This window comes from Camarhynchus parvulus, chromosome 4, assembly GCF_901933205.1.
Source record: "Camarhynchus parvulus chromosome 4, STF_HiC, whole genome shotgun sequence".
NCBI lineage: Eukaryota > Metazoa > Chordata > Aves > Passeriformes > Thraupidae > Camarhynchus > Camarhynchus parvulus.
The window spans coordinates 28,142,337-28,167,607 of record NC_044574.1 but is presented as its reverse complement, the minus strand read 5'-3'; the positions used below and the strand labels follow the sequence as shown (position 1 = coordinate 28,167,607).

The 25,271-nt window shown below is 40.4% G+C and overlaps 2 protein-coding genes across 2 annotated transcripts in view; one reads left to right on the top strand and one right to left on the bottom strand.

Annotated features, from left to right (window-relative positions):
• TRMT9B (tRNA methyltransferase 9B (putative)) overlaps positions 1-6,344 on the bottom strand; it is a 107,033-nt gene extending 100,689 nt beyond the window's left edge. The window contains exon 1 of the mRNA XM_030947378.1: positions 6,190-6,344. The gene's annotated coding sequence lies outside the window, so the exon portion shown is untranslated. The remainder of the gene's footprint in view (positions 1-6,189) is intronic.
• A 131-nt stretch (positions 6,345-6,475) lies between these two features.
• LONRF1 (LON peptidase N-terminal domain and ring finger 1) lies at positions 6,476-24,781 on the top strand. The gene is made up of 12 exons (XM_030948292.1): positions 6,476-7,123; positions 13,167-13,285; positions 15,028-15,150; positions 15,748-15,894; positions 16,416-16,653; positions 16,748-16,841; positions 17,688-17,802; positions 18,355-18,476; positions 20,042-20,200; positions 20,308-20,470; positions 20,825-20,974; positions 23,632-24,781. The coding sequence occupies exons 1-12, from the start codon at positions 6,526-6,528 to the stop codon at positions 23,788-23,790; spliced, it is 2,187 nt and encodes a 728-aa protein (XP_030804152.1). The 5' UTR covers positions 6,476-6,525; the 3' UTR covers positions 23,791-24,781.
• The last annotated feature ends 490 nt before the right edge of the window (positions 24,782-25,271 follow it).

Genomic DNA, 25,271 nt, shown 5'->3' with positions numbered 1-25,271 from the left:
TTGTATTTTTTCCAAGGACCTGGGGGATATTTCAGTTGTGGTCCTTGTGACTTTGCAACCGTTCCTTCATCGCCCTGCTGAGATGAGAGACAGTGAAACATTCACTGTGTAACAATGACTGAGACTAAGGGATGGACTCAATAGTTGAAAAGTTTAAATAGCAATTTGTCAATTCTCCTTCTGTTTAGTAACTTGTTTCCTACTGGTTAACCGTTTTCTGTTCTTCAGACTGAACCCAGTCCCTTGCTATAACAGCTTAGCATGCCAGGTAATCCCTGTCCTGGCATTAACAAGCACTGTTTGACAGCGTGTAAATCCTCCCACTGTTTCTCAGAAACCATCTCATAATGTCACTTCAGATTCTAACAAGTATTGTCCTAACCTGAATTTCTTTTAGTAATTTACTTCATATTTTTTCTTATATGTCACTTGCTATCAGTTCTCATAAATCACTTACATAGGGCAATCATGTCCCCTCTCCATCCTCATTTTGGCAAGACAGTGGGGAAAGCAAGCATTTCTCCAATTATTGTTGTATGGTAAATCTGTTCCAAATTATCCTTTTCTTCCTTCAGCTAGTTATACTTCCTCTTTTTTTACAAATAACCTGACCAGAAGTGTCTATTGTGTGACTCTGTTCACCAGAGTCACATATAGCACAATGAGTAATTCCTTATCTCAACAGGAAAAAAAAATGTCTAGGTTTATGTCAGGTTTTTTTTTATAACTTCCTGTTCTTTCTCATCTTCTATCACTTCCCATCAATAAACTCTCAGGACCTAGCAATATTTTTTCTTAATAGATGTACATGGTTTGACACTTGCATAACTACAATTCTTCCATTTCTACTATCCCAATAGTCACACAGGTCCGTTTCTTTCTGTCTGACATTTTTCTCCTCAGTTTATTGACATCACTTTCTTACTTGCTGCCAAACCAAAAGATCAATTTCCTGGTTTTTTTGTGCCAGGGTCACTGATGAAAATATCAACTAAAATTAGTACTAAAGCTGATCCTCAGAAAATGCATATGAAGTATGTTTCCAGACAAGAAGCTCTTCCTATCTCATGATCCATTTCCATAGGCTTTTAACAGGATCTTTTGGACCTGACAACTTTTTAGCAAATCCATCTTACTCTGTTTTAGTCAAAATTCTCCATGTGGCTTATTAAATCATCTGCTTTACTCAAGTCCTAAGAGATGAGAGCCTGAGCACTGCCTGTCTGCAGAATACAATTTCCATTACAAGAACAAAAGCAGACTTAGGTTGACTTTAGTCTATGTTAGGTAAATTGAATGGTTATGCATTATGGTATTCATGTTAGCTTCATGCCTCTCATTAGTTTTTCACTCGAAAATGTGTTCTACATCCCTGATGTACTATTGAGGTAGCTTCACTGTCTATACTTGGTGAATGCCTTTTTCTTCCTTTTTGTAAGCAATACTGTGCTTGCTGATCTTCAGCCAGTGTCCCAGATTTTCTTTCCAGATCATCTGACGGTCATGGCTGTCAGTTCTGTCACATTTGGTAACTGAGTCAGCTCAGCCTCCCCTAGCTGAGACTTTATCTCTTTAGATAAAATCTGCTCTAAACTTTCATTCCTTTTATACACTCTACCTTTAACCTCTGAGGTCAACCTTTGTCATTTGTATTTTTAAGACAAGTATTGCTGCCATCATCATCATTATCACCATCATGAAAGTGAGAGAAATGTCATACAGACAAATCTCATAAGCGTCATTGGATCTACTGAAAACAAATAGCCTCTGGTTAAGACACAAAACAGTTGTTTTTGGAGATGAGAAGAGACTTCTCAGCACCACAGACAAACTAGCATTCTGGTAACTGGGAAAGAGGAATAGGGACCAGCATCTCCTGGGTGCTGGGTGTCACTGCCCCAAATGCAAAATCACCCAGCAGGAGCGAGCTCCTCGGGGCTCTCTTGACAAAGTGGGCAGACACCTTCAAAACTCTAATTGAACTAAAAATGAGGACATAGAACCACAGAATCATTTAGGTTGGAAAAGACTTTTGAGATCAAGTCCAGCTAGCTGTTAACCCAGCACTGCTAAGGCTACCACTAAACCACAGTCCTAACTGGCACATCTACATATGGTTTAGACCCCTCCATAGATGGTGAGTCCACCACTGCTTGGGGGAGCCTGTTCCAATGCTTGACCACCCTTTCAGCAAGGAAAGTTCTCCCTATAGCAAATTTATACCTCCCTTTGGGCAACTTGAGGCTATTTTCTCATTCTATTGCTTTTTTCTTGGAGAAGAGACTGACCCCTACCCCCAGAGCATTGATCAAAATATGAAACCAAACTTGTCCCAGTACTGAGCCCTGGGGAACCCCACTAGGGACTGGCTGCCAAGTGGATGCCACTCAGTTCACCCCATTCTCTGGACCTGGCATGCAGACAGCTTTTCAGCCAGGAACACAGTGCACCTGTCCAAGCCATGAGCAGCCGGTTTCTCCAGGAGAAGCCTGTGGGAAACAGTGCCAAAGGCTCAACTAAAGTCTAGGCAGACCACATCCACAGTCTTTTCCTTATCCACTGGCAATTGCCATACTATAAGGCTATGAAGCAGAATTCAGATTTCATGCTGAACTGAAGGGAAATCCCAACGAGCATTTGACTGTTTGTTAATTAGCAGCTTATTTAGACAGCTAAAAACTGGTTTTGTGCAGCAGAAGTCACTGCATTTAACACATTTCATAAAAATGCTAGAATTCTTGCCTTTGCCAAAAGAAACAATCTAAAATAAATCTTGTTCATTTAAAACTCTTTTCCTTTTGGAAAGACTAGTCTCTGGGATGAACTCTAGTACCCTCAGCTACTCCTTGTAGGACGTATGTTCCAGACCCTTCACTAGCTCTGCTGTCCTACTCTGGACTGGTGCCAGCACCTCAATGTCCTTCTTGCAGTGAAGGGCCCAGAACTGGACACAGCATTCGAGGTGTGGCAGCAGTGCAGGGGGACAATCACTGCCCTGGTCCTCCTGGCCACAGTACTGCTGACAGTCCAGCCCTGTTCAGCTCACCATAACTAACTTTTGAGACCAAGCTGCAAATGCAGCTTTTTGACCACTCCTAACTAAAAAAAAAAAATTCAAAACCAACTTTTGCCCACCACTCCGTTGCACAAACAAGGATTAATGTCTGTTTTCCTGCAGGGATGCTGAGGATTTTTCCATTTAAAAATCTCTCTGCCAAAACTATCTCACTAGAGCCACAAAATTCTACTTAAAAATAATGAAAACCTGAAACAAAACAAATCATAGTTAGTTCTGAGCATTACTTCTTAACCAAGGCTGAAGGAACTCAAACATTATCAGCTAAGGTCTTCAAAAGCCATTCTAGAATTTTAAATACGGCTTTAAATATTTCATTTTTTGTTGGGATTTTTCCCTCTAGAAGAAATTATATTTAAGTGTTTCTTGGTAGAACAAATAGTTTTCAGGAATATTATGATTTTCTTAAGTATGACTCTTTTTTGTCCAATTTAATCTTTCTCCAATTAATTTTATTTTGCCTTTGCTACACATATCTTTGCAAAAAGTTACAATAGCTGGGTAACTAGCATCTACCTTGAAAAAGAGGAGCAACACCCAGAAAGCCATTATTTCTCCCAGAATACAACTACATCCTTTGGGTTAACTACTTTTTAGTGGGGTATTTGCCTAGGGCCTGTAAAAATGGGGCTTGGCTCCAGATTTCCAGCACATAGATATTAATTTTTAGGTTCACTGCCTGTTCCCTAATCTGGGTTGGTTTCGCTTTACTTTGTTTATACTGCTGTTGATTTCTGAAGACCTTGACTCAGAATCACTGTGCCTAATTTACCTAAAGTAGGGTCAAATACAACTTAAACTACTGTTTTATTGTCATCTCATGTCTAATTGGGTTGCACACACTACTCATACAAGGAATTGCTTGGAAAAACATCCAACCAAAATACCTTAAAAAGCCTAAGAAAGGAATTACTTCTACCCCACTGTACTGAAGGCACAGAGCTTTGCTGGTACCTTTCTGAATGAGAACCACCAACTTCCAACACCAGCAGTACAATATTGGTCTATAGCAGGAAGGGAAAGGACAGACCCTGAAGTCTTTCTTAGAATGACCCACATGAACTGTGCAATACAAGGCTTTATTGTTTTAAAATATCATTTATCTGACCCTACAAGCTGGGGGTGGGGGGAAGATTTTTGAATGTGCTATTTTAATGGAGTGGTGGTGGAGCTGCATGTTATCTAATCTTGAAAATGTCTTTTCTTCCTCTCTTATATAACTATCACATCCTGATACTAACACAGTGAAAAACTTGAAATTTGAGGGTTTTTTTCTTGTTTAGTTAAATATGTCAAAGGTGGAATAATACACCAGAACCAAAACTCAAAGAATCAACTGTAGTTCAAAGACGTAAGACTGTCAACATTGGGTAATATCACAGTTTAACTGGGCCCAGTATCATTTCCAACAGGGATAAAAAAAATGTCTAGAGAATAAGGAGGAGGTAAATATATTCTCTAGCTTCCTTGCAAATAATCTCCCAGATACCAGACATTTCTACAACGGGTGAGAGCAATAAAAAATGTCAGGCTCCCAACCCATCTATTCGTCCATCCTACTTCAAATCCCTTGTTACACTGTTTCAGTTTTGAAGACAAAGACGACAGGAAAAACCTCAATTATTCTGATTCAAGATGCCAATGACGGTAAAGACATGAGTATTTTGTGCCTTTACACTGGAAATTATGTAAAATAGCTGATTGCTTTGATTGCACGCACGATTGCTTGAATCACTAATGTATGAACTTTTATAGGAATCGTTGGAAGTGGCAATGGTGGAAACATGTTTTCATTTATGCTGTTTTATATTGTTCCATCAGAGGACAGCCTTACTATCCTAATTCCAATCCCACAAGCCCTTGGCGTTTGTCCTGTTTTATTTTTCTTTTGTATTTCCATGAGTAATCTAATCTGAAATGCAAAACAAACTATTGTTTAACAGTACTTTCAGAGTTTTACTTTTGTCCAAATTGACCAAACCAAATACTTTGTGAGGGGTCAACTCACACTTGACACGTCCACACCAGAACCCATAATCCATTAAAACCATTCATAATAATTCAAAGCAATTCACAACTTCCCACCACAACTCAAGTTCACGCTACAGATATGTATTTTACTTTGATTCTTAGACTGTAATTTCCTAACTCACTCAATTTTTAAATTAATTACTGTAAGAGACCATCTTTCCTATCCATGTTTAAAATACACCCACGGTCTCCTCATGCTTCAATTACTGTAACATCTTTTTTCTTTGACTTTAGGAACTTGAAAGCCACTGGATGAAGCTTAGAATAGTTGAGGTCAGACAAAACACCTGGATGGAAATGCAGATGTGTCTGGTTATTTCCAATCATGCCATCTTTGCCTACAGCTCTCTTAAAACCTTTAGCATCATCCAGCCTGCCATCCACGGAATACAGCTGAAGATAAATATAGTTTGCTCCCTTCGTAAGGCCAGATATTAATTTTCCTGATGTGCAAACTTTGCTTGGAAGGTTTTAAAGGTACTGCTATATTTATCTGAAACATCTGGATTTATGACAGCCTTCTAATGTTAAAAAAAAAAAGGGCACTGTAACAATTATAAATACATAACGCTTATGCAATAGGCCTCAAGCTTTCATGAGAGGCTGGCATACACCTGGGAAGCCTGAGCATTTCCCCGCTGTGACTACTTTAGGCGAAGCAGATCAGGCGTTTCCCGCGGAGCCGCGGCTGTGGCACACCGCGGGGAGCGCGGCTCGCTGCCCGCCGGGCTGGGACAGCGCAGCGGGCGCGTCCGACCCGTCCTGCGAGCGCCGGCAACGCTCGGCGACAGAGAGGAGGAAACAAACCCTAAGGACAAAGAGCTTTTCCTTAACCTTGTAACTTTTACCATATCGTGTCCTCCATTAAAACACTAACAAAGAAGGGAGAGTGGCCAGCCCGAGCGGCCCAAGACGAGTGCGAGTAGCAGCCGCAGAGAGGGCGGCGGGCACCCGCCGGTGATGCCTCCGGGACCACGGCAGCTACAGACCCCCGTTCCCCGCTGCAAACCCTCTCCCCGCCCCGGCGGCTCTGTCCCTCTATCCCTGCCTCCCCCTCAGCCCTGCTAACGCCCGACCCTCACCACGGCAGCCGCTCCTAGGAGTCAACCCGTAGGGCTGTCCCTCTTGCCCTGCCAGCCACCCGCGGCCCGGCCGGGGCGCTCCCCCCTCCCCGGTGCCGGGCGGGCCGCGGGGGTTCCGGGGCGCCACCGCCCCTGGGCTCGGGCGTTCCCGGACGGGCCCGGCCCGGCCCGCCCCGTCCCCCCCACGTGACCCCGCGCCGTTGGCGGCGCGCGCGTGGAGCGGTGTTTTGTAACCTCCCCCCGCCTCCTCCCGCCCCCCGCCCGCGCCCAGCCCGGAGCCCGTCCCGGCGTCCGGAGCGGGAGCGCCACACCCCCTTCGCCGCAGCCGCGCAGCCGATGGCAGCGTCCTCTCCCGCCGCCACCGTGGGCTCGGAGCTGCCGCCGGAGCCGGGCGGCAGCGGGGGCCCCGGCGAGGGGGCGGACGAAGAGCGGGAGCTGCTGCTGGCGCGGCTGGTGCCCGCGAGCCGCCTGAAGGAAGCGGTGGGCGCGTCCCTGGCGTCACTGTTCCTCGGCCCCTTCGGCGGAGCCCAGCGCCTCGGGACCCTCGTGGACTGCCTGGTGCTGAACTACCGCCTGCGGCAGGGGCCGGCCCGGGCCCGGGAGCGCGGGGCTGAGGGGCCGCTGCGCTGCTGCGGCTGCGGGAGGTTCCTGGGCGAGCCGGTGACCGTCCCGTGCGGGCACACCTATTGCCGCCGCTGCCTCCGCAGGGAGCTGCGGGCCCGCTGCCGCCGCTGCCGGGACTGGCTGCTGCCGGCGGGGGGCACCAGCACGGCCGCGGCCCCGCTGCGCACCAGCGTCGTCCTCAACCGGCTGGCGGAGAAGTGGTTCCCGGGCGAGTGCGAGAGGACGAGGGCCGGGACTCGGCTGGAGGAGCTGCTGACCCAGGGCCGCTTCCGAGAGGCGCTGGGCGCCGTCAACCAGGCTCTGCGAGCAGGTAAGGCTGTGGGGAGCGCTCCCTTCCTGCGCCCGTGCCGCCCGCCAGAGCCGCGCGGGCTCCGCCGCTGCCGCCCGTGTCCCGGCGGGACCGGGACGGGCTGGGAGCCCGGGGCGGCAGGCTCGTGGGGCTGCGGGTGCGGGGCAGTCGGCGGATGTGCCCTTATCCCCGAGTGCGGGACCGTCAGCGACCGACACGGGCCGGTGAAGAGCGTCCGAAGTTTTCTCGAGTTTGAAGGGATTCGAGGAACCTCTCCGTTGGGAGAGCGGAGTGGAGGGGACGTGCAGCTGCCCGGAGCTTGGTAGAGCGCCCAGGCTGGTAGTGGGGTACACCTGCTTCTGCTGACTCCGGAGGTGTGGGGGAGCGTCCCGCACGGGCTCCCGCACGCTCCTGCTGGACTTGTTTACAGAGGAGTCTGTGGGCTCTGCTTCGTTTTGTGTTGGGTAATCGCTGCGCGCGGGCAAAGAGAAATTTCGTTGGTGTATTTAACCTTGTTTCCTGAGAGAGAGACCTATTTTCAGTCTTAAGTGTCACCAAGACAATTCCCAGCAGGCCGGGCCGAGTTGCATAAGCAGACAGGCACGGAGGGGGACAGGTTGTGTAATGGCAGTGACATCATAGGTGGGTGTGGTTGGAGTTTTATATAGTGTTGAAGAGGGTCCAAAGAGGGGAGGTAGAGGCACGCTTTTGGGCTATCCTATATCCGTCGCAATATATGTGTCTGGCTGGTACCATGGACTCTTCAGATACGCTCAATTTTTCAAAGTTTACTCCTTGTAGAGAGAGTCGTATTTGTGTGATTGATACACCTACATGGATCCAGCGAGAGATTCCTTTGTTGTTTTAATTTGACTAGGGATTTTAACACCTGGTGACATGAGAGGTTCTGTTATGAATTACACCAGGATTTTTTTTTCTGTTCAGTAATTTAGAAATTAATATTTTTACAAACGAAGTGTATTACGTTTATACAGTTGTCTGCAGTGGAGGAAAAAAAACAAAAGCTTGCATAAGTCTAATCCTTCCAATCTGTTCTGGGGAGATACATTAGTTCTAGTTCCAGAATAAACTGTTCTCAATGTAGGTGGGATTAATTCGAAGATCTATTCTATATGCGTTTTGGCAACCTAATTTTAAGGGGTTCAATTTTGGCTATCAATTCTACTTTATTTGCCAGGGTGTTTCCAAAGTGTAGGAATTGTAGTGATGGATTTGAAATCTTGAAACTGTAAGATGCAGACTTCTTCCTGAAGTACAGCTTTGACTCGTACAGGTCACAAAGAAATCTCAGTAGTTTTCAGGGTAAAACTGAATCCAGTATGGATCACATATGTTTACAGGGCTCCTGTTTCATGTTTTAAGACTGCTTTAGAATAATAAAAGAGTAAAATAATTACACAGTTTTTGTTAATCTTTTTTGTTAATCTTTCTTTTATGGATTTAGGAATATTATTTAGATATTTATGGGGAAAGAATTTTGATTATTCTTTATGTGAATCTACATCTTCCATTTTGGCTTCAAAATGGGTTTAAAATTTGAGTATACTTCCCAGCTGTGATGCTTATTCAAAATTTCATTATTCAAATTCAATATATATGCTAGAATTAAATGCTAGAAGCTCAGTTTAAGGTCCATTGTATAATACTTTCCTGTGTCTCCAATCCTGAGGATTATCAATATTCTGGAAAAGATACTGAAGAACTTTGGGAGTCAGAGTGCAGACATACATTAAATGTGAATTTAGAACTGTGGATTCACAACTACAAATTGAAGATGATTCCAGGCCAATAGATAAATTAATATCTGCTGGTATACTTACCATCTTCCTTCAGACCATGAATTTTGAGAACACTTAGAGATGGAAAAGATGTAGCATAAGAAATGTATTAAAAGTCATTCATGTTCTGTTCAGTGCTTCTTTACTGCTGCTTCATCTGTTTCTTTTTAATGCACCTAGTTAAAAAGTTGTGATAAACATAAGTCTGATGTCCTAAATAAGTCATTGATGCTAAACCTCTACTCAAATGGCATCTTTTCATAACTTTCTTCCGTTTCTGAAACATTGGAAAGAGCTGTATTTGCTATTGTGCAAAAGTGACTTTAAAAAACCATAAGGAATGGTAACATTCATATAGTTGGTATATTCCTTGCAGGAGTTGAAATTAAATAGCTTAGTTAAAGGAGATCTCTTGAATTAAAATACAAGCACAGCTCGCCCTTAATCAAGTGTCCTGAAACACACCACTAAAGGGTTGAATTTAGTCTGAATCTCACTCATTCCTTCTGGAGTGGACATCAGGAGATCTGTTGAGCAATCACTCTCCTGTTTAAGCTGAACAAATACTGTGATCAGAGCAGTTTGCTTAAGGTTTTGTACAGCTGGATCATGAAAATCTACAGGCTGACAATTCCACAGCCTCTCTGGGTGACCTGCTCAAAGGTTAATTATCCTCATAGTGAAAAATCTTTTCTTTATTTCAAGTCTGAACTGCCATTGTTTTGGTTTATAACCATTGTCTCTCTTGTTTTTTCGCTGCGTACTTCAGTAGTCTTCTAGGTAACCCACTTCTGCATTCTGAAAAGCTGTTGTGCTCTCCCAGTGCTTTCAGGAATTACTTTCTGCTAAATAAGCCCAGTTCTTTTGGCTCTTTCTTAAGAGTTGTGTGTTCCAGCTCTGATTATTAGGGTGGCCCTGTAGTACCGTAAAAAATACTGTGTCCAAAAGTATTTCTGCGTAGTGTTTTTGATGTGCATGTCTTCTATTTCAAAGAATTTGGCGTATTAAGAACCATATAAAAAGCATGCAGAATCAGATCAGAGGTGGTCCATTTATTAGTATGTTTATACTTACAGTAAGAGCAGATGCTTTGGAAGTAATGTAAAACTCAAGAATGCATATTGAATGTGTTCTTTTGTGTACACCTTTGTATAGCTTCCTCTTAATGTAATAATAACAATTGATACAGCTTTATGCTGCAAATACTTGGTGCGTTTTTTTGTTAAAATACTTTGTCTTTGGGATGCTAGAAGTGAGTGATTGCTGTATTCACAATATATTTGGTCACTGAAATTGAAAGTTCAAGAACTAGTTATGTTTCTGCTGTCTTTGAGCCAAAGATTCAAAATTAGTTTGCATCCTCTAGTTGAAAAACACTAAAATACGTGCTGAAACATAGCAAAATTGTTTTTTCATTGTAACAAAGCCTAGAAATTAAATTGTGGTTAAAAAAATCCGATCTATAAATTTAGATAAAAACAGAAAATTGTTTAGGTTGGAAAAGACCTCTCAGATCATTAAGTCCAACCACTAGTCCAGCAGTGCTGAGTCTATCACTAGACCATGTCCCTGAGTGCCAAATCTACGTATATTTTAAATCCCACCTGGGATGGTGTCTCCACCACTGCTGTGGGCAGTCTGTTCATGCTTGACAGCCCTTTCAGTGAAAAACTATTCCCTATACCCATACTAAACCTCCCTTGACACTATTTCCTCTCATTATGTTGCTTATTACCTGGGAGAAGAGACAGCCAACCCCCCCACACTTGTCTACAACCTCTTTTCAGATAATTGTAAAGAGTGATAAGGCTCCCACCTGAGCCTTCTTTTCTCCAGGCTAAACTCAATCTTTCTTCATTAGCTTGTGCTCCAGAGCCTTCACCAGCTCCACTGCCCTTCCCTGGACTTGCTCCGGCCCCTCAACGTCGTTCTTGTAGTGAGGAGCCCAGAACTGGACACAGGATTCAAGGCATGTCCTCACCAGTGCTGAGCACAGGGGGACAATCACTGTCCTGATCCTGCTGGCCTCACTAATCCTTATACAGGCCAGGATGTCTTTGGCTTTCTTGGCCACCTGAGCACACACTGGCTCATATTCAGCTGCTGTCAAACAGCATTCCCAGGGCTTTTGCCACTGAGCAGCTTTCCAGCCACTTTTACCCCAGCCTGTAGTACAGCAAGGGGTTGTTGTGACCAAAGTGCAGGACCTGGCACTTGGCCTTGCTGAACCTCATACCAATAGCCTTGGCCCATTGATTGAGTGTGTCCAGATCCCCCTGCAGAGGTTTCCTGCCCTCCAGCAGGTCAGCACTCCCTCCGATCTTGTGTCATTTGTGAACTTTTGGTACACTTGATCCCCTTGTCTAGATCGTGGATGAAGATATTTAAAGGACTGGCCCCAATACTAAGCCTTGAGGAGCACTACTAGTAATCATCTACCTTTGGTCTTCTGAATGGATATTCAGACCCAGTTTGCCATATCTATTGATCATTCAATGACTGTTTGTATGTTCAGCAGCAGAGTTGGGATCTCAGCTAAACTCTTCGTTTTGTACTAGTTCAGTTGGAATCATGCTTTTCTCTTGGAAAAAAAAAGTGGGTAAAATGCTCTCCCGCTGTCAATTTGAACTCACATTTTTATCTTTGAACTAGCCCTCATTTTCCCCCTAGGAAAAAAGGCTCGAGGTTCCTCAGGTCATGTTCTGCACTTGAAAGTCTGAAACAGATGAGCTTCCTCTGATTCTGTGCAAATAGGCAGCTTATCCGAGAACAAAGACCTGCACTTACTGCTGCCTCTGAACAAAGGAGTTTGATTTGCTACTAACTCTGTTGGACACCGAAGAGTCAAATACAACACGAAAAACTGTCTGAAGAGTTTAATCTAAGCTCTCACCTTGCTAGGCTATAGCAGTCACAAAACACAGCCACAGGAAATCAGAGTTGTTCTGCTCACAGAATTAGTGTTTTACTCAGACAAAGAGAGTTTCCCAGACTTCAGTTAAAACAACCATTTTATTATGTCAAATGAGAAAATGAAACAAACTGCATTTGGCAATATCTGTGTTTGAGGGGGAACGGTCAACTCAAAAGAAAGACAAATCAGGAAGACACTCTAGTTTCAGCTAAATGAATTCTTCTCTGATTTTCTTAACCGTTACTTTTACCTTAAGATCTTTTTACATGTAGCATTGTGAATCTAAATACAAAGCAGTGTGTTGCAGTCTATGGGAACATTGGCCAGTATGTCTTCTAACTGTGGAACAGGCTAATGTTGGAAATTTATGAGAAGTTATACTAAACATCTAGACTAAACTAAGAATATTAAATTGAAATTTTAGCCTCCAAGAAGCCTTTTTTGAAACAAACTAAACGAACTATTTTATTTTAGTGTTGTTTACGGTAGACCAACCTTTGACTAGTTTATCTCATTCAATGAAAACCAGGTCTGTTTTAAAAAACAATTAAGATCAAAACAGTGTTCTGGCATTTCTTCCAAGCAGCAACTGCAATTAGTTGTGTTACAAAACCGTAGTTTTAGTGGCAAGGAGATGGGTGTCCTTCCCATTTAGAGGTTGCTGTACTGAAAGTGCAAAATGCTACAAGTTGGACATGGACATGGGAACTTGTCCTTACTTGACACATTCTGCTTTTTTGCCACTCTAGAAGTTCCACTACTACAGGGCTGCCAGCTGGTGCTAAAGGCTTTCTGGAATTGGCTGTTTTTATCACATAGTGATAAGGCCTAGTTCTGGTACCTCCCAGACTGATGCCACTGTGAAAGTGGCATCTCCAGCCACAGTCAGAAGGGGTCAGGCACTATAAAAACAAATTGCAGTCTGCAGAAAAACTTGGGTATTTGAAAGCAAATTTTGTAATACTTAAGCTTTTAATACAAGTGTGGTGAATTCCCAGGTTTCTGTGGTTTTGATTGGATATACTGTAAAGATAAAGTTTACTTAGTCCTCAATTTTTGTTGTCCCAGCAGTGCTTTTTGAGCCTCTCTGTTCAATATTTGAAAATAAATTTTCTTGATGCTGCAAGATTCATCAGGATCCAAAATTTCTTCCTTAGCTTACAGCACATGAACTGGGAATTACTGCCACTTTTGTTAGCCAAACACTAGGGAGTGAGGGAGAAGGTACTCCACTAATTTTGGAAGTATTGGACAAAAAATTGTAATTATGACATATCACTATGAAAGCAAATTTAATTAAAAATTACAAAATTCTGATTTTTAAAAGATTCTACCTAATTTCTGTCTGCAGATTCTGGTGACTTGATGCTAAGAATTTACAGAGCTGAGTCATATGTTGGCCTCCAAGAATACAAAACAGCCATAGAAGATCTAAATTTTGTTATTTCCAAAATGCCAAACTGGCCAGAGGTAAGTTGGTATAAACTCATCATTTTTCAATATTGTGTTTGTAAAATTAATAACTTCCAAATTGTAATTGCATTGATTTAAAAACCTAAGCCAGCTGCTTTAAATGTTGTTTCTTAAGACATGGAAAATGCTAAAAGTCATCTTTAAAATAGTTAACTCATATGAGATAGACTCCTGATGAGTAGGGCAGGTTAGGGCTGGTTGACTAATACACCGAGTTGGAATAGTTCATGGTGATGTAACCTCTAACAGCTGGGCTTTGGGGCTTGTTTTGTTTAGTTGTTAATTTTTGTTAACAGAGGGACACTTTGCTGTTTTAGCTTGAAAAGTTTATCTTCAAAAAGCCTAAATAAACTCTGTGGGAACTGAGCTTTGGAAGTAATACAGGCAGCTGGGGAGTCTGTGGTCTTCAGAATGCGTGTTGTTGCACTGTCTGAACTCTGAACTCAGCAGGAGCAGCAAGATCTTGCCACACAAGGGGAGATAACTGCAGTTCTGTTGTCTTCTCCTGTGTTCAGCAATTCCTTGGCTACTGCAAATTCATACAGCCTCCTGTTTTTCACTTCTCAGTGGTGACAGTACTGTCTACTTTTTTCTGTATGTTTATAAAGAAGCGTCACTTCACTTAAGTGAGCTTGGTTTGATGGATGGATTCCAGTAACAATCCTTAACCTCTGTAGGAAAATAAACTGTCTGTAAGAGGAGGACTAGCAAACTTCCCTTCTTCAGAATTCATCTAAAAGCAAAGTGCTCAACTCCATCAAAGAGGATGTGTGTCCTCATCTGACAGTCTTGTTGAACAGATGTTATTGTTCATACTGTCAGTCATTCTGTAGAAGCTGCATTCTGACCTTTGGTAGAGTAGTTTTTGATTGTTTTGTTTTGTTGGGGGTTTGTTGTTTGTTTGTTTTGTTTGTTTGTTTTTAAGTTTAGTTTCTGGTCCATTATCCAAATTCCTATATACAAATAGATATATTGTCTTAACTTTTTTTTATACCTGTTGGTTTTATCTAACTTTTTCTGTTACGGTCAGTGCAACTTTTAAAATCTGGGATAAGTTCTTAGTTCCAATGTCATCTACTTTTGAGTGGGCTCTGCAAAATCTGGTAGTCTTTCCTCCCTGGTTTTTTTCTTTCAAGGAAAACAATACGAAGATTTTTTTTTTCGCTAGCTGGTGCCTAGTGTTCAAGCATAAAATATAGCTGGAAAAAGCAATTAATTCTGAGAGTGCATTGTTTTGTTTTAAGAATATAGGTCGAGATGTATGTAAGGGGTGAAAAGTTGTGTGGATTGTTTTGTTTGCATTCCCTGTTCTGAAGGCTGGAACCATCAGGCTTTTAATGAAAGAGAGGGCAAAAAAAGTATTCTGTAAGCTGTTGTGTGAGGTTATGTAATAATTTGCATCTCCTGTCCTTCTTCTTCCTCTCCAAAGGCTCACAGAAGAGGGAAATTAAGGGCTGTGAATTCAGCACTAGTGAGCTTTTTAACCCTTTATGTAAGACAAAACAAGTTAACTGGAAGAAGACTCACACCATCCTATCCCATGACTCTTTTCAAACACTGTAATGGATGTGAGCTAGACAAGGGATATGGATCACACGCTGTGCACAGTGCAAATTTGTTACAGCTGCATTCTTTCTGTCATGGCAGGTTCTAATTCTAACATTGTTGCAATACCTGTAAGATCAATACTGCAGTTCTCCCTATTCTCTATAAATGTCTTTGTGGTATCTGTTTCTCAGGTCTACTTTCAGAAAGGAAAAGTTCTGCACGACTCTGGCTTTGTAGGAGATGCCTTACAACTGTTTCTACAGTGCTTAGCCCTTGATGAGGACTTTCTTCCAGCCAAGCTAGAAGTAGAAAAGGTAATTTTATTTATGATACTGCATTCTCATCTCTGACTTGACTCCTTTATGAAACTCTCATTGTGATAGACTTTGTGCATCTGATATCTTCATTACCTACAGGAAACGTTCAGGTGGCAGATTCCTTTTAAGATATTTCTTAAATTGTACTACATCAAAGAGTTAGTCCCAATGTACACGTTTTACATACATCTTGAAAAGTACATATGCATTGGAAGTTACTAAGTGAATATGTAGAAAACTGGAAAGCAGGCAACAAGTGACATTTTCCAAGTAGAAACCCTCTGTGCCTGGAGCACAAGAGTTTTTTCTGTGATAATAAGAAATTATATTGAAAAGCTGCATAATAATAAATTGATAATGTCTAATTCCGTTTGACTTGTAGTAGAAAAGATTTCTAGATAAATTTCTTTTCTACCAATGTAGCTGTGTAGGTTTCTGTTTATTTTCAACTCTGCCAGTTACTGCTTGAATAAAGATCCGTTCATGAGAATAACTTCTTGTAGATTACCTCCTTAGTTTTTGGTACGTAAATTTATAACAAAGGTATGTCTGGATTCTTTTTCATTGTTATTAACATTGAGCTGGTTTTTCTAGATATTGTGTGATGTTTTGTCACCAGAGAAGTTAGGTGAGAGTCTGAAGGAATCTGCTTGGAATTCACCCCACATTAGAAATAAACCTTTTATACTTGGTTCTGAGGTGACTGCATCTTACTGCAACTTACAGCTTTGTCCTCCACAGGTAACAAAACCGCTACAGTAATTTCTGTCTTTGACTGATTTATATACATCAGATGTACTGATACTCTGATTTGTCACACTTTCCAGCGTAAATATTGTTTTTGTGTAACTGGCTAAATTGGAGGAAAAGAAGCAGGGTTTAGAAGTAATTTATTTTCATTTGTAGTGTTAAAACTCCTCATTCTACTTCACTAGAATGAGTAATAAATACGGTATTAGAAGGTACTGAAGCTTGATATTAGGTACTTCAAGAAAAGAGAAATACAATTTTTCTGTATTTTTTAAGCAGATGAAATACAATTTTTGTTTTGTTTGAAGTGGGTGAAGATTTCTGAATTGTTAATGCTAAGCAAATTTAAGTACTATGTTGCTTTCTAAGACTTAGAAATTTTTCTAGTTAACTAATAGGTACGCACTAACTGTGAATACCAGTTTGGCTTATGTATCTTTGCACAGTCACATCTCACATACTTAGATTGGTGTTACTCTTAGAATACAGTTTGGTTCATCTTATTGTTACAGAGTTTAGGAGGATCAGATGTACTGGAGCCTGTGAGTGGAGGCTTAAATCGTGCACAGTCTGCCCATGCTCTTAACTCAACAAAAGACCTTGCCAAGGAAGATGGCTTAAAGAGAGTGTCTTCTGAACCCCTTCTCTCTGGCCAGGGAAAAGGTGCTTTGTTAAAAAGAAAGCTCTCCTTTTCAGAACAGGATACAGTTGTATGTGAAGATGGAAGAAACAAACACAAAAAGCAAGGAGGTAAACAGTCACTTACTGCACTTACTGTGAAATTTAAAGTATTTACTGCCTTGTGCCTTTGTTTGAAGAAGTATCTTGTCCTCCTTTTCCTTAGAAAGTACAAAAAGGGACATTGGACAACTGGCTTTTGGAACAATCCCAGGAGATTTGATTGATGTATCAGATTTTGAGTGCTCTCTATGTATGAGGTAAGATTTTGTCCTTGATTCTATATTAGTTACAGATGCTTGGCTGCATATCTGTTACGTGTACAAACTGAGGTACTTGTAAGTTATGAGTTCTGATATCAGTCAATAATTTGCAGCTTTTCACTATCCCTGCACTTAAATGTGTATTTAAATGCCACTTGCTACAATGCTATATACTGTAGGACTGTTTTAATCAAGCTGCCCTTTTAGTTAAACTTGGCAGTGTTAACTGGTCACCATCAAAGGACAGGATCTTTTGTGGTTAAATGTTAGAGGTTCTTCAGTCAATAAAACTTATTTTGGGAAGGTTAATGTTTAGAACCGTAGCCTTGTATTGTGAACCTTGTATTTGTCTGGGAGACATAGATGCTTCAGAATGTTAGTCCACTTAAATGTAGCTGATGTTGTGTTTGAAAACTCTAACTGAATAATCTTGATTTTCAGAATAAATACCATAAAACATATAGTGTGTACTAAACTATTCATAGTTATGCTATTAATATGTAATACTGCTGTTAAAACAACCCAGTTTCTCAAAGAATCACATAATTTTATTCTGAATCTCTATGTAGGGAGACCAAAGTCTTTGTATATTGGGCTAAATATTTAGTTACCTAGAGTTCTGGAATATGTCCAACTTCATCAGAAAACAAAACAGTGAGTGTTGCAGTAAATGGAAACAAACTGCAGTATAGAGGAAAAAGTAGAATAAGGAGACTTGGGACTAATTGTTTCTTTACTTTGTTATAGTATAACTAGTCTTAAAAATACAAGAGATTAATCACTGACATTTTTAGAAAAATGCACACTGGCCATGACCTCTAACTTCTGATACTTTTGTTTCAGGCTATTCTTTGAGCCAGTAACAACCCCTTGTGGACATACTTTTTGCAAAGGTTGTTTGGAACGGTGTTTAGATCATGCTCCACAGTGTCCACTCTGTAAGGAGAGCTTGAAAGAGGTATTGTTTCTCAGTAAAGCTCACAAATACTGTATAATTTTAAAGGCTGTTTCACTTGAACCCATCAACTTAAATTTGCTTGGGCTGTGGATTACTGCTAGAATGGAAAAGGGTCTCAGGGTCTTAGAGGTTTTATGTTTCTGTGACTGTTTACTTCAGTGAAGTAATTCAATCCTACATATTTGTAAACTTTGGTATCTATTCATTTAAACTTCTCTGTGATTTCTGTACACTTTTCTTATTGGTATTGCTGTATATCCTGGGAAATCAGTTCTGTCTGTGATAAGCATAGAGATACTAACTGAGTTAGTATAGCATAGAGATACTGAGTTAGACATTCAAATTGTCAGACACTAAGAATTTTCAGAGAGAATCTAATTTTCAAATATTAGAGTATAATTAGGTTTTAATTAATGAAGTATAAAAACTTCAGAGCTGTAAGTTTTCATGAGTTTTGTCACATTTCATAGATGATATTTTTATTTAAAAAGCTGCATTTTCTCAAGACTTTTGTTAAGATACATGAAAAGATTTTTTTTAAATTATTTACAGTACCTTGCAAGCAGAAAATACAGTATCACAGAACTGCTGGAAGAATTAATAATGAAATACTTATCTGATGAATTATTTGAGAGAAAAAGAATTCATGCGGAAGAAACTGCAGAACACTCCAAGTAAGCTTCTTGTCTTGAAAAACTTGAGAAATTAGTATGGAAATCCTTTTTAGAAATGTTTTATTATTTGTATAGTCATTAATTGTGGTATATTATGGGTGCAAGGAGTATGAAGCTTGTCCAGGTCCCTCTGGATATCATCCCATCGTTCAGTTGTGTCAACCACAGCACTCAGCTTGGGGTCATGAGCAAATTTGCTGAGGGTGCAGTGGGTCCCTTTGTCTATGTCACTGATGAAGACATTAAACAGTGCTGGTCCCAAAATGGACCCCTGAGGGACACTGCTGGTCACTGGGACTCTGACCCATTGACCTCTATCCTCTGGGTGCAACCATCCAACCCTTATTGTCCATTTAACAGCCCACCCATCAAATTAATCTCTCCAGTTTGGAGAGGACATTGAAGGGGGAAGTCTTTACAGAATTCCAGATAAAATGACATCTGTAGCCCTTCTCTTGTAACTCTGTCATAGAAGGTCACTAGATTGGTCAGGCCAGGTTGGATGAGGCTCTGAGTAACCTGATCTAGTGGAAGGTGTCCCTGCCCACAGCAGAGGGGTTGGAACTAGGTGATCTTTAAGGTCCCTTCCAACCTATGCTGTTCTAGGATTCTATGAAACATGTTTCCCCTTCCATTCCTCTTTCAGCATGCACTGTCAGGGAGCTTTGGTTTTAGCTTTGCTGCTGTTAATGAAATTGTCTTCAATTGACTGCAGAGTCTCAGAGACTTGAATTTCTTGCAAAGCAATTCATGATAGACATTAATCTTATACAGATAGATGTAATAAAAGAAAATGTTGGGATTTTTAATAAACATGTTTATCTCACAGAGAGTTCTTCAAATACATACAGCATCATGTATTGTAGATGTGAATGTTGGAAAACTATTTAACACAACAGCTCATGCAAATTACTTAACAGAATCCATCCAGTAGATTTACATTTTATATTCTGAAAGGCATTAAAATTAAATACCCTGTAATGTTTTAATGATAACTTGATTGTACTTAATATCAACTATACATACTGATAAAATAGGATTTTAAAATACTTTGTTTTTCAGTTATGCCGCCTGAGGCATATTGCAAGGTGCAAATTATACGCTGGGCTGCATCTTGTGATCTGGAGTCCCTCCTAGAAAATAATCTAAATGGTGACCTAGCTACCATGCAGTTACTAGTACATCTTTTTATATACAGGATTTTACTTACAGGAAAACTGTGTCTCTGAGGGCTTAATTGCTTTTACAGCTCAAACTAAAGCAAAAATGAAAAAGTAGCTGACACCCCCAGCCCAAAACAGAGCCCTCCATTCACTGACTAGGTACTCACTACCTAGATAACAGTGAGTCTTACTGTCCAGTATGTATGCAAATCAGTACACAGGTATTCAGCTACTGGTATATGAGTTTGTCATTGATGAAAGTTTCTACAACTTATTTTGACTTTGAAATGAGTGCTTTATGACCTCAAACATAGCAGACATACTGGAAAAAAATGTATTGTCTTGGCATAGCTCAATGTTCAGATTTTGAAGGTGTATATTTCTTTTTATGTTCTCTTGAAGCTTGACCAAGAATGTTCCAATGTTTGTTTGCACTATGGCATATCCTACTGTGCCTTGTCCTCTACATGTATTTGAGCCAAGATACCGACTCATGATTCGCAGGAGTATGGAAACTGGAACTAAACAGTTTGGGATGTGCATAAGTGATTCTCAAAATGGGTAGGTTTACAACCTGATCCTAAGCTTCCATCTCTTTTGTCATTTTAAATACAAAGAACATCTTTTCACAAGTGTGTAATTGTATTACTGACAAGGTCTCTTTTTAGTTTTGCAGATTATGGTTGCATGCTGCAAATTAGGAACGTTCATTTTCTGCCTGATGGACGGTCTGTTGTTGATACAATTGGTGGAAAGAGATTTAGAGTTTTACGGAGAGGGATGAAAGATGGTTATTGCACTGCAGACATTGAATATTTGGAAGATGTTAAGGTATCCAGAATGATGTCTAAATACTTACTAGTATTAATATATCAAGATTTTTCTTTGATTTGTTCTTGAAAGCTTTCTTTCAAATTTTTACATCATTAGAAACTAGCTTAATTTTTTTATTATTATAAAACAAATAAGAAACCATAATTTCTGTTTCAACAATAGTTTGAAGCTGTAACTTTAAAAAATATCACAATACTTCTTTTCCATTTAGTCAATTACAGTAGTCAAGGTTATGAAGAACACCAGAAGTGTATCTAAACATAGTTGAAATTGAGTGTTTTTTGATTTTAGCTTAAGCCCCTTAATTGTTTCTTTATCACTAATCATACTTTCATAACTTTCTTCCTACAGGTTGCTGATGAAGAACTAAAGAAACTGAGAGAGCTTCACAATTTTGTGTACAATCAGGCCTGCAGTTGGTTTCAAAACTTAAGAAACAAATTTCGCACTCAAATTCTTCAGCACTTCGGACCAATGCCTGACAGGGAAGAAAATATACAGGTGGGACATCATTTAATATTCATTATTAGATGCTTATTTCTAAAAATAAAAGCCCTATTACCAACTGCTAAGTATTAAAAAAAAAACTCCCACTTTTTTCTCCAGCTTCAAAGACAATAATGCTTGGACCTTGTTTTTCTTACAATGAGCAACAAAAAGCAATTCTGTCGCTGGTCAGCAGTATCTCCAGGAAGGGATGATATGCTGATGTGGAAATAAAACCAGTAAACTGAAAACACTTTAAGTTCCAGTAACAGTTAAACTGTTAGTATGTGTAAAGCTGTTAGAATTCAAAGTGAAAAAGCTCTCTCTTTTCTCCCTGTGAAAGTAAAGAAACTGAATCTGCCACGTGCGGGCAGATACCTTTGTCAAAGAGGTAATCACAAATAACATGTTCCTCCTTTCTGAGCTAATGCCATAAACTGCTGCAGCTGCTAGCATTTGACACATGTTTCTTAAGAAACTAGCTGCAGCAATCTATCTTGATAGTTACTATAAACAATTAATGAAGGTGAGATCCTGAGGGAGTGGAGGCTGTAGAAAAATAACATTTAAAAATATGTAGAATTTGCTTTTCAAAGTGGAGTTTGATGTGAATTGGGATCTTAGGGAAGCTTGTCCCTCACCCATCTGCTGCATACTTCTATGAAGCTATGAATTAACCTGTTGTGTTCAGTGGAAATGAAGAGACAGCACAACATGGAAGTTCACGTGCCAAAGGGAGCTTTAATGGCGTGCACAGCTCTTACACAGGTTATTCAAAACGCTCCACATTGGAACCTGATTGGCTCAGGTTTGGTTACCACCCTGCTCAGTGGCCAATAGCTGCCTGCTTACATGTTTCTGTGCCTCCAATCAGGGATTGTCTGACACCTGTTTGCTGTAGCCAGATCCCTCCTCCTCTCAGTGCCCTCTCTAGGCTTACCCGGTTAAAGTCAGGAGTCTGTGAGGCTCACAGTCCAGCTGTTCACCATCACAGTTCCTCCTTTCTGTTTTTAGAATATAAAAGCCATGTTTATTATCCCTCTGCAGGGCCCTTTGCAGAAAGGACAGCAAACACGGTACAAGGAGAATGAAATTCTTCACTAAACTTGACAAGCCTCATCTTTCTAGCTATTGGTGTGCCTTATCAAAAATTTTATGATCATGTCTAGGAGTTATCAAAGGCACAGTTTTACTGGGTGGCATGCCATAGGCTAATTATTTATAACTTACAACTTGAACGTGACAAACCAACTTAAAAACTGTCAGAGGTAGCATTTCCTTTTGGTAGTAATGTCCCTAAAGTGTCCAACTCTTTAGGTCCTGGTGAAGTCACAGGTGAGTTGTCATTCCAAAAGTTTAGGTTTTTACCTAGCTGGTGTAGAGGGTTGTTCTGGTCACTGTTCTGTGGTGTCTGCTGTGGGGCCATCAGGGAGGTGGTGTTGGTTGCACTCCCGAGCAGAGCAGGTCCCACACACTGAGCAGGTACCCCTCCAATACTGGCATCTCTGTAAGTACATGTGTACCTGTGCCTCCAAGTGACAAGGTCTTAAAGGCATTCTCCTTTGTTAGTGATGAGGTCCTGTACCCAAACCTTAGGTTTAGGTAACTTGGACATCATTGGACTGTAATGATAAGACAAGTTTGGGTCCTGTACCCAAACCTTAGGTTTAGGTAACTTGGACATCATTAGAGGACTGTAATGTCAGGGTTTTGGGAGTTTTGCAATATTGTTAGATGGTTTAAAGTGTACAGGGCTTTGGCCACCCTATTCTGTGGGATGTCACCACATTAACCTGTCTGGGGGGACTGTAGATGCTGTAGAAGCCAGTGCATGAAGTCAGAAGGGATTTTTAGGACAATTTAAAAAACAAGTAGATTTGAAACAGCATTTAAAACTAGGAAAGAGGAATACACGTGCAAAACCAGAATAATTAGCAGGGTAGCAATATTATGGATGTATACCTGAGATTTATAATAGGACACAAATGTATCAGCTGTGTGGAAATGGCTGCAAGTGAGGAAATGTTATCCTGGAGTGTACCACTACCAGTAACAATTTTGCAGATCATTTGACGTACTTAGTATTCTCTGCGGTGGTAGGACCTCTACTGAGGAGAACTAAGTCCAGTTCAAGGCCTGACATCTAATGGTTGCTGTTGGTAATTAAACTGCAGGAAAAAGTCACAGTTTTAACTGCTTAGAAGAAAATAGGTAGTCCTGCTCTGTCTAGAAGGCAATGAGAAAGGGAGTGAACTGGCAGGTGACAGAGAAGTCCATCAAATAAAGGTAATTACAGTGAAAACATTAGGCTTCAAGAATATTCAGGCCTTAAGAACAGCATGACAAGTATTAGATTTAATTTTTATCAGAGAGATTTGTCATTGGGTGGCTGTCCTGTACTTAGCCATCTTTTCCTAGGAATCTATGAGCTTCCTGTGTTGTCTTAAAAATAATTGCTTTATAAAGCTTAGTTTAAGTGTACTTTGCTTGACTTCTCAGTTAAAGAGAAGAGATCCTTTCAGCACTCTTCTAATCTCATAGATCTGGAGTTCTCTAGTTAGTATCAAACTTTAAAGTAGTCTTGGTCATTGATGACTTTGTCTTTTGATGTCTTTATGGTAGTCAACTATGTGACATTGGTTGTTGGTAACCAGCTTATGTTTTATTTCTAGGCAATGCCCAATGGTCCTGCTTGGTGTTGGTGGCTTCTAGCTGTTCTCCCAGTAGACCCCAGATACCAGCTGTCAGTTCTCTCCATGATGTCTTTAAAAGACCGACTGATAAAAATCCAGCATATCCTCACCTATTTTTCTAGAGACCAGTCCAAGTGACTAACCGCCTGGGTCTTCCTGAAAAGTTACTCTGTTCTGGTTGTAGTAGCAGCTGGAATTTTTGCTGCCTTTGCACATCTAGCACTGGTTTGAGAAGTGTAATGGAACTGTTTTTTCTCTCCACCTTCCTGGCCTCCTGAACCCCATGGTTCATTGGATGCACCCTTTCTTCAACTATGAGAGAAGACCACTGACTATTGCACAAAATCAATCCAGCTAGATACGTTTTTCACGTTATCTACATTAAAATTTGCACTATGTAGAAAAGAACCTTTTTGAGACTTGATCATTTTAGGAATTGACTTTTCTAAGCTGTGGAAGTGCAGGACTTAAGGTTGACAGTCCAAGTTTACAGCATTGAGGAGGTAATAAAGGTTTTGCAAATGTTTGCCTCAAACAACTGTTTTTTTGCTGTTTGCACAAATATTTGAAATATAGTATTGAATGTCACAGTTGGATATTACTACTTTTGTTTAACTAACTTGACCATGAATATGGCACAGATTTTTTCTAAGTTATCTTGTAAATGTATGCATCACAAAACAGGTGACATGAACTGTATGCTGAACTGAGAGCCAACTTTAAGGAACAAGTGCAGAAAAACAGGTACTTCTGTCTAAAAATACTTAAACTGTGAATATGGTTTACATACCTAGGCCTGTACATTTTAAAGAGGAAATTGAAATCTAAATGCTAGTACCAGTTACATTTCTACTGGGCTTTTCAGGCTGTTCTTCCAGAGCACACACTTAGTTTGTAGAGCTTAGAAGAAGAAATGTTAAGTGTGCGCGTGCGTGTGTCTATTGGGGATTGTGCATCCAGGATTCAAAAGCTTAAAGTTTTATTTGAACTTTTTAAGTTGGTGCAAATGTGAGTTCTATGCCTTATTCATATAAATAGTAGAGCACACTGCAGTGGCGAGGTTTAGCATCATGCTGCCAATAGGTACTTTTTGTAATTAAAGGTTTGCATATTTGTGAATATGTCTGATACTGGCTTTCTTGTATGTAAATCATTTGTAAAATATTTCTTAAATCTTGCTTTTGCTAATATATTTAATTTTCAATAAAAGCTAAAAGTTTGTAATATTTTTAACTTTGTCAGAAACTTAAAATCACTTTGCTTTTCCATATGCTTCTATTCTGGGATCTTAAGTAAATCCAGAAGCTGCTGTTTAACCTACATTAAGGTTGTGAGCACTTCATAACATAACGGGTATGTTCATAATCTGTATAAACTATGTAAGGCAAAACTTTATTGAAGAACAACAACTACAATATAAAAAGCAAATTTACTGTGTTTAACAAATGTGGCATTAAGGCTAATTATAAGTAACCAATCTTCAGTAACCATTCCACTGATGTGATTATTATAGGTGCTCTTGGGAATGATAGAAAATTGAGATTGGAGATGAAAGATTTTTAAGAGGTTTCTCAAATTGGAATTTTTAAGTGAATATTTTATGTACCAGATTGTGTCAT